Raw genomic sequence first — 18,720 nt, forward strand, 5'->3', positions numbered from 1 at the left:
CGACGCGTCTGGCCTTGAAAGGTCAACGACACAAAACATTTAAAAGGGATTAATTACGTAGATTAAGAATCATTGTGTTTATGAAGTGTGGACAACAATTAACTGAATCTTTTTAATTCACAATCGCCGTTATCTCTCCCCAAAAATTGATGGGAAAGAAAGCTTGGAAAACTTCCGGTTTGTAGTGCGCGATAGCCTTAGAAAATAATTCTGCTGCGCAGTTTCCGCTCTCGGCTTTTTCAGGGAATTTTTGGCTTGTAAATCTCACATTTTTCCTTATTTTGTAGGTTGAAGGACATTTTCGTGCGGTATATTATAAACATAAGTACTTATTGTCGTTGAAGAAATCTTTAAAAACATGATTCTGGCAAGCTGTCATCGAAATCAAAGCGTCGGTTGGAGCCATACGAGTCTTGTTTTGATTGGATAGGACAAAATGTACAGGGAGTCGCTGTACATTTTGTACACTGTACATAATGTACAGAGAGTCTTTGGCACTTGCACATTTTCTAGCATGTCTATCGGCCTCCGTTTAGTCACCTTCGGTTGTTCTGTTCTCGGTTACCGGCTGTACTGCTGTCCTCAAGGATGTATTACATTGAGTGGCTGAACCAAAGTTTTTTCCGGCCAACTATTTCTCTAAAATGCTTTATTTTTTGCAGATTGAGTGTCCACAATGGCTGAAATGAAGCGCCTCGTCTTTGCTGTCATAGAGTTCCTGGATGATCAGATTGTTTCTGGTGAACTCACTGAGGATGCTGTGGAAAGTTTAGAAGGTAAAGAAGACCTAACTGGCCTAATGAAATGCTAGTCTTCACAAATCGCAACTCTATTTATATATACTGAAAAAGGGTATTTCTTCAAAACCTACACTTTTGACTGAATCTATCAAAGCAGTGACTACAATTTACCAACATTTGTGTTTCTTTATTGTTGACTCTGCTTGTTCTTACATGACTCTCATCAACTTTCGGTTTTCAGTTGCCAAGCAATGCCTTGAAACAGCATATGGCTTGGATCTAAGCCAAGACACAGAATACAGAGTGAACCCGGGCTTGCTGGACATATTCAATGCTGTGGTTGTAAGTAGCTAGAATGGTAGTTGGCTGATAGGGGATAAAATATCAATTTTCCATGAGAGGTCTTTCACCCAAATCCCATATTGCGTGGTGAAATTCCCTTTAGCCATATAGACGTTTGTTGTGTTACCTGTTGTGCAAGTGTCTGAGGTCAGTTTCGACCTGTCTTGTTTCATTTTCAGGGAGCACCAAACATTGTCAAAAGGGCACCATCCGAGGAAGGAATAAAGGAAGCAGAAAAACTGAAAATACAAGGTAAAAATATCATTTTGGTTTTAGTCTCAAAGTTCTTGCATTGCCCGTGGCAAAATGAAGGCTGCATGATGCTTGGCGCTGTGTGAGGATATCGATTATTTACATGACAGCTCAAAGCTTTAAAGTCTTGACAGACAGACGGTCCTGGCATAGATTGACTGATTTATATTTGTGCTGTTACATTTGTAAGTGCATTATATTCCTGTCCATCAATCTCCTTTATTTGTGATCTTTTTCCACTTCCAGGAAATGAGTGTATGAAAGTTGACAATTACAAAGATGCTTTAGACTTCTACAGTCAAGCCATCAAGTTAGACTGGACCAAATCTGTATATTTTTGCAACAGGTGAGTGTTAATAACCAGTATCATCTTCAGCTTTGTGAGCCTGATATAGTATATGATTTCCTGAAATGTTAGTTGGTATTACATTGTGTTATAGGGGTAGCCCTATCCATTACTTTTCCTTCTCCCAGGATTAACTTTAACTTGAGAGATACAGTTGACTTGTTTAGTTGCGACTTACATTACTTGTCACTTTCCATATGCCCTGCTTATTTCACCTGTAGAATTTGAGTTAAAGCCATGATAAAGATTGGTGTAGCTCCATCACCTAATGACTTACCATCCCAGCTACGGTTTTTAGGAGGTCAGATGCAGACATAATGGGGTATTTGTAAGCAGAGTTCAGGTAAACAGGTACATGTAACTGGTGAAGAATCTTGATATCGTGCTTGTCAAGTTACTTGCAAACAGCTGGGTGTTTATTCAACAAGGTAGCTGCATGGAGTACTGGATTACAATGCCATGCTGCTTCATCCCATTTCACCCTAAGTTGAGAGGAGCTTTCTGTGTATCATCTCCATGTATTTTAATGCAGGCTCATTTCATAAGAACCGTTTGCCTTCCCTTGTCTTTTCCAGGGCTGCCGCCTATAGTAAAGTAAACAATCATTCAGCAGCAATATGTGATTGTAAGAAAGCAATAGAAATTGATAAAGATTATAGCAAAGCTTATGGCAGAATGGGGTGAGTTTGTTATGCTTTTCTTTCATCAGCAGATATTGATTGTCTCAAGTCGAGTGTTCTGTTCATCAACATGTTTTATTAACACCTGTCTGATGTAACAGTTGTTGAATGTATGACGTTCATGCATTCAAGGTGTCTCTGGCACAATCCACCTTTGACTGACTCCCTAATACTTCTTCACTAGATGCTGATGATATGTCTGTCTGCCCCTTTTCAGATTGGCATATATGGGTATGCTTGATTACACCTCTGCCAGAGAGTGCTATAAAAAGGCTTTAGAACTTGAACCAGACAACGAGGGATATAAGACCAATCTAGAAACAGCCGAGAAACAAGCAATGGAAGCTAGCAGATCAGTACGTGTTCTGATGTTCACCTTGCTTTTTGGTACTGAAAAATGCACACGTGATGCCACAGGTCCTCTTCCTGTGAATCATCATTAGAATCATCCAACTGTTGTCAAGGCAGGCCATGTGTTCAAAGTAGTAAAGCTCCTGGGCAGGAAAAGACAAATATTTGTGCACTTCATCACCTGTTCCAAATCTGGTTCCAAGTCAAAACTTTCCTGAATATGATGGAGGGTAACTGCCCCTCAGTGTAAGATTTCTGCATGGCGTCTATTTGTTGAAATCACCACTGCTTAACATACAGTTTTCTTTGTCTTCAGCAGGCGTTTGGTGGAGCCGGAGCAAGTGGTGGTATACCCGGCATGCCTGGAGGGTTTAATTTATCAGCGTTAATGAGTGATCCAAATATCATGAGTATGGTGAGCGACCCAGATTCTGTCAATATCTTCATTGAGCCATCGATGGGTTGTAATGCATTAGACTGAGTTTGAAGCCTTGTACAGCAGCTTTGGCTTGTCAACCAGTTCTGCGATGTTCTTTACCGGTTCGATCATGTGATGCTGACCTTCCGTCTCTTCCTGACTTAGCACTGGTTCATCTGCCAGTCACAGCTACAAACTTTTTGGCTAATCACATTCACATTTTGTAATTTTTCATTCGGATATTTCAGGCCCAAAATCTGATGACAAGACCTGAGATGAGGAATATGTAAGTATCAAACTCTTTGTTGGATTTGTCACAATCTTTTCCTTTTGTTTACATGTAGTTCTCACAGTCAGTTTCACTGAGGCCAAAGGCATGTGGAGGTGACTAATCACATCCATACCTTCACAGATGTGCCTTTTTGGAATGGATTATTTTCCCTCGTTTTGAAAGTTTTTTTGAGTGCTAGCTTAATAGATAGACCAAATACTAACACTGGTATCCTTCCAATAATAGGATGGCGGGAATGTTCTCGGGGCAGGCGAGTGGAGAGAACGCGGGATTGCAAGACCTCATGAAAAAGTAAGTAATGCTTGGTAGTTGCACACGCTCTTAAAGATTGGCGAAAATGATGTAATTTTATACAAGTCCTTTCCCTTAGAGATAATGAACACAAGACTTACAGACTAGACCGGGACATCTTTTTGGTTTTGATAGATTGAGAGAGTTCAATCCTTGGTAGTATTTGTTTGTAGGTGAAATGAGGAGACCTTCACCACAATCCACTTTCCTCACACTGCCACACATTCTTTTAGGACATATGACTTAGCCTCGCAGATGCAAAGTGAGCAGCCCGATCTTGTGGACAATTTACGCCAACAGTACCGAGCTCAGGGTGAGGCTGGTGATGGCAGTGCACAGGAGAAACCAGAGGAAAATGCAACGGAGGATTCCAAACAACCAGAGGGTGAGTGATAGGACCACTTTGCTTGATGTATGTTTTTGGATATGATTATTTTTGGTTTGATTATTTGGATAGAGAAGTACATGTTGCCCAAAATGAAATGACGCCTTTCATTTTCTCCTACCTATGTCTAATCATTCCATTTGTCTATTTGCAGAAGAAGACAAGAAGGACTCTTAGGGATCCAATAAAAACTGTGATACAATTGTTATTCTGCTGTGCACATGCAGTCCCTGGCCTCACCTGGAATAATGACAAGTCATATCAAGACACAGAAATGGATTGTAAGATTATTGACAATTCACAAATAATGCACATTTTGGTTCAGACTTATGAATCCTGAAGGAACAGGTGATTTTAAGTATAGAACAAAATATGACAACTGCATGGTATCCTTGAAGATATTGCTGTGGTCCAGAGATTAATTCAAGACATTCCTGGATAGCCTAGCATCTAGAAAGCTGTAATTTGGTCAGTGGATAAGTCATTCTAAGTGAACTGAGGACAATTTTATCAATAACTTATGAGGCAGTGACAAAGGTGCATATACATGTAACGTGGAACTATGGATGAGCGTGGCCTTTGTTGGAAGATCTCTTGAAGAAGGGACCTGCCTGGTCTTTCTTTGTACTGATCCATCTGCTCTTTCGAACTGCCTTATTTTATAATCAAATGGTATAAATAGTATTTTCATGCTAAGACTTGGTCCCTTTCTCATAAATCCAGTAAAATTGTCTGGCTGGGTGGTAGTAAAATGAAACTGGTGCCGTCGCGATAATCATTTAGTGTAAGTTGTTGAATTCTGAGTATACACAACATATAGGGGGAACCAGAAACTACTGGTTTCGAGTACATTTGACAGTATGACATATTTGGGCTTTTAGAAATGGGGAAAGTAGATGCACATCTTGACCACGAGATGTTTTTACACTCTGCCACCTATTGGATAAATGTTTGTAACTAACCCTACAAAGGTGCTCAGATTGATCCTATTTACAGAATTTGTAGATGTTTTTGTATAGACTCCTTATTGTGCTGCATGGAGTCAGTTGGGTAAATACATTTTGTTACGAGGAATTAGAATCAGTAAATGGGGTTTGTACCTGACAGTTACATAAAAAACTGAGGAAATACAATGTATTTTATTAGTTGTGGGTTTTGTGTGTCAGTGTTGTATAAAGATATCAATACAGTCAGGGAAATGCTTTTTGCCTTCTGGTTCGAGCTGTCTCTACTTCATGGCAGGGTTGTGACAGGTATACCGGAGATGAACAAGTTGAATGTCCCAGGCAGAACTTCTATAACATGATCAGGAATATTGTTTCCGTTGAAAATGTCGATTTCAAGTGGATGTTTGCTCCAACTTGTAACCTTTTCTGATATTGTCTAATGTGTAAATCCCCCCCCCCCCCCCCCACCACCACCAACTATCAGAATGTTAGGATGAAGTGAGTTGCACATTAGGTTCTGTATGACAGCGCATGATTTGTCACATTGTCAAGACTAGCACATTCCAGCAGCTCCCTGACCAGATTGATATGAGGCAGAAAATGGGTAAAGGAGAACTGTAGTGCATGATGAAAATCAACTGTCATGCTCCCCAAATCATGACAGTTTGCATTGTAGTAGGTCATTGCTAACTTGTAATAATATGTTTGGTAGATTTATTGCATCTTAGTTGCCATGTGATGCTTTTCACATCAAATGTGCTCTCCCTATGGTACATGAATGTATATTGGATCCTTTAATGAAGTTCTAGTGCAGACTTTTCTATAATTCAGATTTGTGGTACTGTTATTCTGGTACTGTTATACTCTGCTGTTTACTTCAAGATTTATTTAATTGAGGTTTTTGTTGTGGGCAAGATTGAAGTACCAAGGTATGAAAATAAAATGTCATGTTCTGGTAAAAAGGTGTCGTGTGTTTTTGTCTTAGAGAATTTCTGAACATCATGAAATGGCATTGGACAATCATCAAGATCAGTAAATGACTATATCCAAGAGAATGGCAGTCTAAGTTGATCACAGAGTTGTACTAGTCGATGACTTCCATCCGTGGCTGTCTGCCCAAATGTTGCAGTAGTTGCGAACATTCAGGCAGTTGGCGGCTCTGGGCTCTCCTTGAGAAACCATAGATTGGGATCAATACTATTTTACGGGTGGTGGAAGTTGCAGCTTTCCCGCATAGAGGTTGTAACTTTAATTTGTGACAATAAGTTACAGTGGGCCTTCCCTCTGACAAAACCCATACCAGGAGATGACTTGCAGAGGACAGCACGATCCTTTTCAGACAAGCAATGTGTGGAGCCGCGTCTGCGTCTAGTAATACTGTCTTCGGCGCGGTGCGCGGCCGCGACAGATTTGAACTGTTGTTGTTGCCAATTAAGTATAGGCGGCGCTGTACACAACAACATTTCAATCAATTATTATGACTTGGATTACTGAGTAAATTACAGGTAAGCAAAAGTGGTTTTTCTCGATGTTCCAGCAATCATGATGAGCCGATAAGTGTTCACCAAGAATGATAAGTGTTCATGAATTGATAGGATTATGATATATGGAGTATGATATCTTTCAAAGTGTGTTTTGTTTGTATAAAAACACCCCCACCGAGCCAACAAATCAAATCTGTGACTGTGTAATGTAGTGTAGTACAAGGTAGTAGTAGTACATGATTCATAGTGTCCATGCTTGGTGTACAATAGAAGAGACTAATTAAGGTGGCCGTTAGAGTAGCTGTAGCCAGCCTGTCAGGCTTAAGTAGAGACTTACAACTTGGCGTTGGAAATGGTAAGTAGCTCGAGCTCTTGGCTCTGATTCCGATGATTGTTATGAAATAGTTTTTACAGTCCATTTTTCATTTTCGGCATGATTTGTGACAGTGGGTGACGTCAAATGTCTGAGTCAACACGAGTGTCAGAGTTAGTGTTAGTGTTCGTGTTAACTCAAATTAACCAAGGGATTTGACCTCACCCAATGAACAGTGATGGTGCGTGCATAAAGTTAGTTGCATAGTTTGTCTTTAGTCTACATCATGGCAACGACGCTTTGCATTTGATATATTGAAGAGGAAGTACTTGTCAGAACCTGTGAAAATATTATAATATGTACTAGCCAACGCCTGTACCCTTATTCATCAAGCTTTTCACCAAAATCTGCTGAACGTATGAAATGATTGTGTAGTGAACTCATTTCTATTTTGCATCCTCAGATATTGTTTTGTTCGTCTCCATGTCACCACCATTTGCTTCTGTTCTCAACCCGGGTGTGAACCTCATGATGTCATTTAGAACCAATCAGGAGAATTTAAGTCAATTTTCTCCCTTATTATGGTGGTATTCAGGTTATCAGTATTTGACCTGCATTCTTCACAGTGCATGGCACCCAATAGGCTTTAGGCAACCTTTTTTTCACATGCTGGCTTTTATCATGTTTTTTGGTGTTGAAAGAGCAGGAATTCCATGTTGCCCCAGGCCAGACAGTGAGGTGACCTGTTTCTTTTGCAAAAAACTTTCACTGGTCATGCAGTTTTGTTTTGTCATGTAAGTTTCTCGCATTTAACTGCCAGAGGATAGAAAATGATCGTCCAAGGAAAAAATCCTCAGGAATTGTGTGTTTCTGACTGTGCTCAAAGTGTCTGAGGGTAAGGTCTAGTGGTCCTACACCTCCATTCATGTATATTGAACTTCTAGCTTCAAATAATTCTTGATTTTGTCAGCTGTGAACCCCATCTTCAATCAGAAAACTCAGAGGCACTAAAATGACATCTGTCGAAAACAGCTTTGTTTAGTTCATGTAGTTTGCCCATAGATCAGCTGAAATGGCAGTTGTTATGATGCATTTCCATCTGTTCCTTAGTAACCCTATGTTTGTCTTGGTGCACTTCAGGTTGAAACAAAGTGAAGTTCATTCTGACCTCCACAAAAATGCTTGAGAAAACCATCAATGAAGACAAAGTCATCTTTTTTTAAAGCCTGTATCATGTACTGAATCTGTCTTGGAGAGTCTGCTCAATCAGTGGGTTTGGTGAAATAGTTGTGAGACCAAAGGCCCCAGGCTTAACTCACTGGGAGGTGATGGGTTTGATCATCTCTGGGACAGACTGCTGGAGACCTCAAAATGGAAATCACTGTTTTTTTCCATACTGTTGGCCACTTCTCGTTCCCCTGTGAGTCTATTTGATACTACTTGACTTGGAGTGCATCACCTGATGTCACTTCTTATAAAACAACTGCAGCAATGTCAGGCATGCAGAGTTGTGTTGATAAAATCAACTGATCATGTTGATGGTGCTTGCATTTGATACATCGGGCTCCATGAAATTCTCAAGAATTAGTGGAATTCAGCAGTTGATTACCTTATCAATCAGAAGGCATGTGGAGAACACTTTTATTCTGTTATTTTTCAACAGTCTGTATTGGTTTTTGTTTTCTAAAGCAATACTGACAATGGGTTCCATCTGATTGTCCTACTGTGGCTTCAAGGGTGGTTATTTTTCAAAATACTTCCTTTTTGGAGGGATATTGTCCTTTATAATGCGTTTTTCCAGGGTCAGCAAGCACTTGCCAGTGACAGTTTACAATTCAGCTCACATTTGGCAGTAAATTCAGCTTTTTTCAAGACATTATTGATCAGTTGCTTGTGTTTTTCCCCACATTTGCTAAATTGTTGCTAATCGGCATGGAAAGTTGCGCTGATTAAGTTTTTTCTCTCACCTGGTGGCAAACTGATTACCGGCACATGGCGTAGATTTAGCACTCTGCAGATGTTGTCTTCATGGCGTGGAGAAACTCTGTCTGGTTACTCATCCAAGAAAATTGTGGTGATTGTCTTTCATTTTCACTAATGAATTGTTAGTGAAACCAATTTTACTGATAAAGTCAGTAATTCTGACTCTGCAGGTGAATTGGGTTTTTGTTTCTCATTCAACCTTGGTGGCCATTCCAAGGTTCGGGAAAGCGCACCCTTGCTCTTGTCATAGTTTTGGAGACGCTATTATGGAAAATGATTGGCTTTAGACTTGCCTCTTGTCTTCAAACATGTGTAAACTGATGGACGATTGACTGATGACCACAAATGTGTTTGCTCACTAATCTTCTTTTTGTGAGGAGGCTAGTAGCCTTATCCAGCAGAACACCTTTAGAAAGTCCAATGAATGCTGCATGTTGCTACAATGTAGCTTTCATGAGAGATCCTGTTCATTCTTTGGTATTATTCTGCATCAAGAACAATAGGTAAATTGATACATGTTTAACAACGCCTTCTGTCTAATGTTCCAACAGAATTGCAGGTTTAGTATAATGGTGACCCCACTCGGCAGACCAGCCCTGGCATCTCAAGGTCCATGAACCTTAGGTATACGACAGATATTGGTAAGGTTAGAGAGAAGAGCAAGAGGCTGAGGAGGATTGCAGAGATATATTCACAGTCTTCACAGTCTTCTCATCATCATCAAGTTGTTCATTTGTTTCACCCTCTTTCATTGCAGATCTCAATGAAGCCTCCCCTCCGAACCAGAATGGATTTATTCATCTGTAAAAAGCTATTTGTGTATATTCTGTGGATTACCAATGTGTTTGTGTTGATATCTGGAGCTGCAAATCAAAAAGGTAGGAAAAGTACACCTTCATGTGTTACGTTGAATCATTAGAAAAGTTGGGTTCGTCACACAAGGCATGTTATGCTGAGCTAAGCAATAGTCTGACAATTTGTTGCATGATTCACACGATGCCTGTCACTGGTTCATGTACTCCATGTCGTAGTGCCTGTGGCTGAGAAACCCCAATCAAACATCGAAATGTACACATGGAAGAACCTTTTGACCTGGCCTGCCTATTTCATGTCTAACTATGACTATCTTGTCTATTTCCAGTACCAATAGAGAGAAATGCGCTCGCCTGTGAAGGGGGCACGATGCCATTGCGATGCCCAGCCAACATGAGGATACACATCAAGTGGGCGAATTATGGTCGCTATAGTCTGTCTGTCTGTAATCAGCATCGTGTGACGGGAAAGTGGAGTACTCGATGCATGTCTGTCCGTTCTCTAAGCATCGTCTCAGAAAGGTGAGTCTATCAACAGCTGTGATTTCAATGAATTCAAATTTAAGTGACACAACTTTTTATTTCGGGCGTGTAGCATTTACTTGTCAAGCATTGTGCTTTGTGAGTTTGGTCATTCCAATGTTGAAAACTTAAATTTTGAAATGTTTCTTGCATGTTTCAGTCTTCATTATGTATGGGTATCTTGACCTTTTAGAACTGGCGATGAAGGGCTATTTCAGCAAATCCATCTTTCAGCCTTCTTGATAGATGTGTTATATATTGGTGATGATGTGAACCTGTCCATTTACCTGAAGTATTGGGGTTTATGAGCTGAAGCACTCAATACACGAGGTGAACTTGGTGGGGCTGGTTTGTGTCTCGCGTCTCCTTTATACACAACTGACTGTTAGAAGATTTCTAATAGTAAATATGTTGAGCCTGGTCTTCTTACTGTCGTGTAGTAGGCAGGTATCCTGCTCTCAAATCATGAACAACTGGTGCACAAGCCTCAAACTTGTTAATTTGTGAGACAAACATGATAATTTGTAGACACAGGTGGGCTATCATAGAAATTCATTATCCCAGGAAACAGTACGAGATCTAACCACCTGTGAGGCTACCATCAACAAATCCTCAAACAAGTGTTCCAATCATACTGGTACTAAATTGCCGTTTTGGATTCACTTTCGCAGGTGGAAATTAACCAGCTCCATGCATTTGGCATCTTCTTGAGTGAACACCCAAGAACCTTGTGCATCAAGTCTTAGCCTCATCGGTTTCACCAGAGTTACCTGATCAGTTCAGATGGCATTGTTTTGGCTACTGTTCCATTTGTTGCTCCATTATTTCTAAAGTGGATACTTCCTCTGTTTCTTGCTAACAGCAGGTCGCCTTACAACTACAAACCTGTGGTAAAATGCATGTTAAATCAAACATGTACAGATGTAAATCAGGAACATTTTAGAATACAATGACAGCTTACATGTGACAGGGAATGACCAAGCTCACAGGAACATGTATCACCAATGCCATTCTGAGAGGTTCTAAATTGAAGTACATGTACTTTTAAGAGATTTTCCAATGAATTCTTTGATTGATATTCACACTGCATTTAGTATGAATGCAGCTACTTCAAATGAACCCTTTAAATTTGATGTTGTGCTGGTAGTGTGTATTTTTAACATCTAATCAGTGCTGTAACAACCCATTTTACAATCGTTTTGTTGGGTATGTGATTGGTTTAGTGGTGTAAGGTGGCTGGTCCAAGCCAAGCACAACACTCAACCTCCATGGATAGTTGGCAAAACGGACTCAAGTTATACTTTGAACTTAGTCGTTTTGTAAAGTATCTGATCTTACTCAATGAAATGGATCACATTTTCTCCTTCGGTGTTGGTTTCTATAACATGGGTCAATTTCATAAGGTAACCAGTCAAACTGACTGCATGTTTGGAATTGAGCGACTTTGTCTCTGTGCTGCCAACATGCATCATCCAAGTGTGACTGCTGATACTGAAAGAAAGATGAAAGTCACTTATCAGATGGTTGGGTCACCCTTGAGATTTACCTCTGAAATTGGCCCAAACTATCCCAGCCTAGGTGTAGGTCACATTTTATGCTATTTTTCACATAGTCCACACACTCTTTTATTTCTGACATGATTTCCTCTGTTAACCTCACCAACAGGTGTGCTGGCAGGCAAGAATGTGACATACCTGCAACCAATGCAATATTTGGCGATAGCTGTTCAGATACTCCAAAATATTTGGAGGTCGAATGGCAGTGTGAGAAAGGTGAGACCTCTATTGAGTGGAAGTATATGGCATGTTGCCATAGCAACCAGCACAAGCCTTAGTAACAACAGCATGTTCCATAGCAACCAATAACTTGTGCTTCCTTTCTGGTGTTCATGCTGAAGGGCAGAAGTGTACATAATTGTCTAATTATGTACTTATTATGAATATGTACACTGGTTGTACATATTGTATAATCTGTCCTAATTGTACATTCTTTTATTGCCCAGTGAAATACTTATTTCAAATTGGCTGGTATTGCTGTGTTGATCCGATTGGATTCTATGTAGTTGTATTGCTGCATGACCTTGAAAAGATGGAACGACCTTGAGGCTTGAAACTGTACATATTATCAGAAGTCCTTTAGTTGTGCCTCGTATCTAAACTATGCCGGTTAGGACAACCTACTATATAGGGCATATTATGAGCTTGGTCTCCTGTATAGTAATAGTATGTATCTAGTAAAGTTGGACTAACTAACTGGTACACCAAAGAAATGAGAAACCTTGATCTAACATTTAAAAAAACATATGAGATATTGCTTGTCATAGTGTGATGAACAAATCAGTCGATTCTGCCCGAATTTTGAAAATGTAAAAATTGCAAGTTCTCCCTGAATTTTGATATTGCACCTTTCTGCCTTTTTGCATGAACACCATCACATGTTTTGATAACTAAGTAACATACGTACAAAAAGCTACTTCATTCACACACTGTACCATACTGGTTGAAACACCGTCTTATCTTTGCACTGACCTGGCAAAAAGTGCCAGATGAATGGAAAATCTATGATTTCAGATTTGTGTCCTTGAGTGGTCCAACTGTGCATGACTACACTACAAACAGCATGTGTACACCTCCAAGTGTTTGAATGAGCTCCTCTGTCTTTCACTCACAACTTGTTTGTTCGTTACAAATGAATGATTCTGAATTTTCAAGTGAGGGAAAATCTGAATTTGAAAGGGTTGGTCTATGGTGTGGGATTCCTAGTTACTCTTGGTCTGTTCTAGATTTCATTTTGGAATTGTCTGGATCTGGATCAAATAAAGGAACATCGACTTCTGGTTGACTAATGATGATTTCTAAACAAACGTATAAAATGTTTGCGAAAATTCAGAACCATTCTTCTCTAACTTGTCCTTTGTTTTGCAGATCCTTGCCCCTAACATGAATAATCATCAACATGTGTTCTATAACCTCCACTAATTCTGTGTTATTGTTGCAAGCATATGATTACGCATGTTCCTTTTAACAGCATCGTTTTGTATTTTCTCTTGCATGACGCTACAGGTGCCATGACCGACAATCGTGTGTTCTTCAAGTTCAGAATAATGTGTTTGGCGACCCGTGCCCAGATACGGTGAAATATTTGGAGGTTCGCTACTCATGCAAACCAGGAGGTATGGTATAGATTAAGTTTTCGAAATCATCATCATCATCATCGTTTTGAATCTTGCACAGTTCTTATGCGTTTCATTTCACTCAAATGTATGTATTTCCTTTAACTCACAATGGTGAGCCTTATTTTGTCTGGGACAAAATTCCTTAACCCCTGGACCATCCAATGTTAGCAGAATGTAGTTTGAATTTCTTTTGGGGGCAACTCTATGCAAACCTAACCAAACCTTGCATCAAGTGGGTCTTGTTACAAAGTAACTCTCTGCTGTACTGCTGAATCAGTAAACTCGGCCATGTTTTGTGGACACATTCGTCCCATTTGACTGATAATATTGTTTGGTAACACCAAGCCAGTGAGAGACTTAATACCCCTATTGTTGTTTTATTTTGGTAATTGCTCAATAATCACTTCTTAATCTAAAATGAATGGCCACCTATAGTGATCCATTGGCAGCAGTATTTGTCAAATATTCCAATCAGATTGAGGTTTATCCTTTAGCATTTGAGTAGCCTTGTTTATCATTATTATGACCTTCATGTGTTGGTGTTGGTGCTTTATAAATGGTGTATGGCCTTGTGGTGACTCCACATAACCGGTCCTTCCCGTGAGATATGGCCTTGTGGTGACTCCACATAACCGGTCCTTCCCATGAGATATGGCCTTGTGGTGACTCCACATAACCGGTCCTTCCCGTGAGATATGGCCTTGTGGTGACTCCATATAACCGGTCCTTCCCGTGAGATATGGCCTTGTGGTGACTCCATATAACCGGTCCTTCCCATGAGATATCACGTGCATGTTTTCATGTCCTTACATTACAATGCATACAAAATTGCTTTGGGTCAAAATAAATTTGCATCATGTTAGATATGGGACTTGTTTAGACACCCACAATGCATGTTGGTATGCCTATTTGCATAAACATTTTCAAGTATACCCTCATGTATGCAGTACTTGATGCTTCTTGAAGTACGGACCAAGCGTATTTCACTGGGTCACAGTGTGCAAAAACTCTGCATGTTTTCCTGAAAGTCGATACTAGGGTGTGGATTCTGGAAAATTCCTTCTCAATGTGGAGTTTTCAGAGCCACCCACCAACGAACGTTGCCATGAGAAATCCAAGATTATTTTCACCTTGGAAAATCTTATCTACAGAGCCGAGTCTGGAAGTCATGAGACATTTTCATTGTGATACAATTACAAAGATGATGTTTGCGACTCTTTGAAGAATGCCGCCGGCCACTAATCAATGTCCCTCTCATCTGGTCCATTGCATCACGCTGACTCATCCAGTCGTGAAAAACCTCTTGCTATTTTCATGGTAATTTTGCCTGACATAATCAGATCCATGATTTAAAATCAATCATCTGTTGAATTATTATGGTTTTGATTCAGTTATTGGTGTGCACACTCTCAGGCTATGTCCATTATTTATACTGTCTGCAGAGTCAAATGATATAGTGGTGTAATTATGACTCACCATCTCGACAAAAAATGCGTTGATCAGACAATTGGTAGCATTTTACTATTGAAAATAATGCCACTGGTGACTATATATCATGTTGGCACCAAATGAACATATTTCTCCACAAAAGCAGTGGGATGTCATTATGTGTAATTTCAACATAGTTAGCCCAGTTGGCATGGCCCCAGGTTCAAAGTACTTCAATCTCAACATCATTTTGGGTAATTATTGGCCTCCCAAGTTCTCAATGGCCGCCACACAGTGTAGAGATCGCGTCATTTGGTGTTGGGACAAACTCCAGCCGATATATGACACATATTAGGTTGTACAAATCACTGACAAATGTTTCCATCTGACATAACCTGAAGTACTGTGAAGTAACATTATTTGGGTCTTTGAGTATCATCAATGAAGTTTGTACAAAGTAATCACCTTATGAAGTTACGTATTATCTTGAAATGCTCACAATATCTTTGTGTCTTCTTCTCTTGCTGCATTAGACGAGGAGGAGATGGAACCAACAACAGGTATATACTATAGATGAACGTTGATGTTGTATTGGTTAGAATCAACCATTTCACCCTCAGGTCATTTGACAATCAATCACAGTCCTGAAATATCTGTTGTCATTCAAATCAAAGCTAGATTATAAGTTTCCCCGGATCTGAACAAAATCTCGTCTTTACAGCTTGGGTGAAATGGTTTATTCACGAAGCGTGGTGTTGTGTAAACGTCTTTGTGTGTTTTCTCTTTCACTCTCGGGTCGTCGCGTATCAAATGTCGGTGTCATATCTAACATCCGATCCAACACCCGACACCTGACACCCGATCCAGATGATTATCAAATTAGAACTAATTCGTACTCGTGTATCAAATGTAAGTAGGTGTGAATTGAAATAGGACGGACAGTATGGGACAATTTATGAATATAAATGGGCTAATTTTCCTCGTGGTCAGCAGTGATGACGGCGATCGTGTGCCACTTCCTCTCCTGAATGCACATGTCGATCCACAGTGTCTTCATGTCAATAAGTGCAATTTCAAACATGATGGAATTTGACATGTGAATATGAAATATCTTAATTGCCAGGTGGAATACCTCAACGTGGTTGATTGGAGAGGTTGAACAAGGGGTCAGCATATCACATTATAATCATTTCTTATGGTTTCTGAATACAAAGAAGGGAACACCCAAGCCACCATGATCGCCTTGCCATTGAACAGAGCTTTGTTCTTCAGGAGATTGACATTGAGAGTTGTTCAATGACGCATGATTTTTGAATAATGAATGTTACTGGTATATAATAACTGCTGGTTGCAGTACATACTGTACTTAGTAGTTTGTGACAATGTGACATGTTGATTTCTAATTGAACCATTTTAATGACATAATAATGAGTTCAGCACATAATACATGTATGTTTATTGCCTGTTATAGTTTTGTCTAATATCCTCTCATGATCCTGACATAAATGATTCGACCATTGTACTGTATGTACATGATGCTAAGTCCCACTTAGTGATTCCAATTATGATGGAAGTGAATCCTCTTGACCTTTATCTAAATAGTTTTCCATGATTTGCATCACAAGAACAAACTCGTGTCAGGAGTTGCTGACATGAAGTGATAATTGAACCCATTAAGTGTAGGAATCCACTGGTCACATTTCCTTCTCATTTTCCCCCGGCAGTTGAGCTGGGATTGTATAACACCTTCCTGGTCGAACCCATGTCCTACAGGGTGACCCAAAAAGTGTGTCGTCATCTCCTACAGAGATGTGGAAGGGTATTTTTTGGGATATCCCACAAAACTGAAGATGCACCAGAAAGTTACAAATATGACGTTTTAACATTCTCTGAGAAGAATCATGAATGCCAGTTGTAAAATGCATGCTCCATCATTGATTATTTTGTGTTACCTTCACACATGATATGTATACATGTATATATGCCGTAATTTCATTGTGTTCTGTCGCCACTGAGGTTACCCTTTACTAAATATGGCAGCCATTTGTTTCAGGAACCCCAATCAAAACGCCAGCAGACCTCGTCACCAACACCTCAGCAGGTATCCCGCAAACTTCATCTCTGTAGCATCGCATCAACATCATAATATTTCAACCCAGTTTGCCCGGTTTCTCACCACCCTCTCCCTGTTTGAATGAAGGTGACATTGTAAACTACCTGCGTGTTCTGTATGTATACATCCATCTGTTTTAAATGTACCTGCTTGTCAGAGTTTGGACATTTCTGTTCTTCCACTATTGGGACATGATGTGTCCTGTACTGTTTACGTTGAGAGCTTGCAATGTGCATGTTCTGTCACTTCATCCCAGTGCTGGCCGTGGTTGTCTTCCAAGAGATGATACCATTGTGTCATAGCCCCTGTCCCTCCTTAATGTAATGTGTCTTGCAGTTCATCTCGACCTTGACCTTGGGAATGATATGTGCTTGACCTTGATGAAAGTGAACATCAACAAGACCCTCTACATCAATATGCCCAGTGATGATAAATGATGATGGTGTTTGGTATTCTGAAGTTGAACACCATCAAATATTTACTACCCAAGCCACTGACACCTGAAGATGTTCAGACAAACATGACAAATCATGCATGATCCTCCATAAGCAGTTTGGCTTGCTGGTCAAAGTGTGCCCACCATTAGTAAACCATATTGAACTTTTGGTCTTCCATCGGAATGTAAATACTTGTCATTTTCTGTTGATTGGTGTGAAACATGAGGTTGTGGCTAGCAATTATAATAGCCAATGGATCACCTTCCTTGCTATAGAGAGGCCAACTCACACTTTACCTACCATTCCTGCAGTATCAGGGCATCATTAAAGTTGTCAGACATCCATTCATGTTCTCCTTGGTCTGTCCTATCAAGTCACTATTATATCATCCAATAGTTGACAAGCTCCTCATGTTCAGTCACAGAGCAGGCTCAATATTGAGCTTGCATTGGTTGACAAATGTTGCAAGGTGCACCAGGATGTCATGTTTTGCATTGAGGCTGTTCTCAGGGCCCAAGTTCTTGAGTTGTTGAAATTCTCATCGAATATGACCAACTGTTTTTCTGTTACACCTGTTGAACCTTGAATTGAATGCAAAAAAATGTATATCTGGGTAAGATAGGATACAGGATGAACATTTCACCAGCATTCCTTGACATTGCTTACCAGAGTTGATAATTTACGAGTTGATCAGAAATGTGGTAACATTCTCCCGTCAAGATTACGGTGGTGAGGCGAGCAAACTGGGAGTAGTCAGTGTTGTAGAGCTTCTCACAGCATGAGTTGGCTTCAAGTCATATTGCCAGAACAAGTAGTGCATTCTCTGTATAACATTGTACATGAATGTATAGGGCTTCTGGTTAATGTTGGGGTGAAGTTGACATGTGCTTTCCTTTCACTTCAACATGCCATAAGCCCCTGTGCATGGTGTACGTTAATGTGTGCGTTTTTCTGGTGAATTAGCCTTGAGCCAGCTTTCAGTTCACATCAATATGGGTAGGAATGGATGTTTGTGTGCTTCAATTAGCTTTGTTAACCGTCAGTTTACATTTAAAGATAAAAGGTGGACAAATACTTTTGAAATATTGGGCGGAAGTACTGTGTTTAGCCGAAAACAACAGAATAAAATGAGGAGAAAAATTCCCTTCTATTCTGGTCGGAATCTCAAGGTTCAGAAAAAATGTTGCCACTATGACTAGGAAAGAGCAGTACTCCAGAAGGCTGCACTGACTTATTATAAAAAGGTTTAAAAGAATGCTGACAATAACTGCATTTAGATTCATCTTAGGATGACAACTTATATTCGATTGACATTTCAAGGCAAGAATAGCTGTCCTCGGCCATCATTCAATCCTCCTTATTCAGCAAGCATGGTGAGTTTGGTATGAATGCATCTCCACAAGACCTCA

The 18,720-nt window shown here is 40.0% G+C and overlaps 2 protein-coding genes across 16 annotated transcripts in view; both read left to right on the forward strand.

The window, feature by feature from the left end:
• The first annotated feature begins 44 nt into the window (after window positions 1-44).
• Window positions 45-6,006, forward strand: LOC135486158 (small glutamine-rich tetratricopeptide repeat-containing protein alpha-like). Of its 4 annotated transcripts, none has more exons than XM_064768728.1 (12): window positions 45-177; window positions 663-776; window positions 982-1,082; window positions 1,262-1,334; window positions 1,581-1,680; window positions 2,256-2,360; window positions 2,578-2,716; window positions 3,028-3,126; window positions 3,378-3,415; window positions 3,647-3,712; window positions 3,946-4,097; window positions 4,252-6,006. In XM_064768728.1, the coding sequence occupies exons 2-12, from the start codon at window positions 677-679 to the stop codon at window positions 4,272-4,274; spliced, it is 996 nt and encodes a 331-aa protein (XP_064624798.1). In that variant the 5' UTR covers window positions 45-177; window positions 663-676; the 3' UTR covers window positions 4,275-6,006. The 4 variants fall into 4 exon arrangements, with proteins under 4 accessions (XP_064624798.1, XP_064624797.1, XP_064624796.1 ...); XM_064768727.1 differs by lacking the exon at window positions 45-177 and adding an exon at window positions 199-257; XM_064768726.1 differs by lacking the exon at window positions 45-177 and adding an exon at window positions 218-283.
• Window positions 6,007-6,498: 492 nt separating this feature from the next.
• The window catches only part of LOC135487240 (adhesion G protein-coupled receptor L2-like), a 32,559-nt gene continuing 20,337 nt past the window's right edge, over window positions 6,499-18,720 (forward strand). For 3 of the 12 annotated variants that reach the window (XM_064770752.1, XM_064770756.1, XM_064770757.1), the window contains exons 1-6: window positions 6,811-6,883; window positions 9,582-9,702; window positions 9,966-10,158; window positions 13,221-13,330; window positions 15,295-15,321; window positions 16,815-16,862. In XM_064770752.1, coding sequence (XP_064626822.1) covers window positions 6,881-6,883; window positions 9,582-9,702; window positions 9,966-10,158; window positions 13,221-13,330; window positions 15,295-15,321; window positions 16,815-16,862 — 502 coding nt within the window. In that variant the 5' untranslated portion in view covers window positions 6,811-6,880. Of the gene's footprint in view, window positions 6,550-6,809; window positions 6,884-7,593; window positions 7,737-9,581; window positions 9,703-9,965; window positions 10,159-11,823; window positions 11,931-13,220; window positions 13,331-15,294; window positions 15,322-16,814; window positions 16,863-18,720 lie in introns of those variants that run through there. The other 9 variants (XM_064770750.1, XM_064770749.1, XM_064770760.1 and 6 more) reach the window with 9 other exon arrangements.

This window comes from Lineus longissimus, chromosome 4 (genome assembly GCF_910592395.1).
Source record: "Lineus longissimus chromosome 4, tnLinLong1.2, whole genome shotgun sequence".
NCBI classification, from domain to species: domain Eukaryota; kingdom Metazoa; phylum Nemertea; class Pilidiophora; order Heteronemertea; family Lineidae; genus Lineus; species Lineus longissimus.

Excerpts from the sequence above, each read along its gene's own strand:
- LOC135486158 (XM_064768728.1), top strand. The coding sequence starts at position 677 with ATGGCTGAAATGAAGCGCCTCGTCTTTGCTGTCATAGAGTTCCTGGAT. Across the intron at positions 3,127-3,377 it reads ATCCAAATATCATGAGTATG|GCCCAAAATCTGATGACAAG; the intron begins GTGAGCGACCCA and ends CGGATATTTCAG. Across the intron at positions 3,713-3,945 it reads TTGCAAGACCTCATGAAAAA|GACATATGACTTAGCCTCGC; the intron begins GTAAGTAATGCT and ends ACATTCTTTTAG.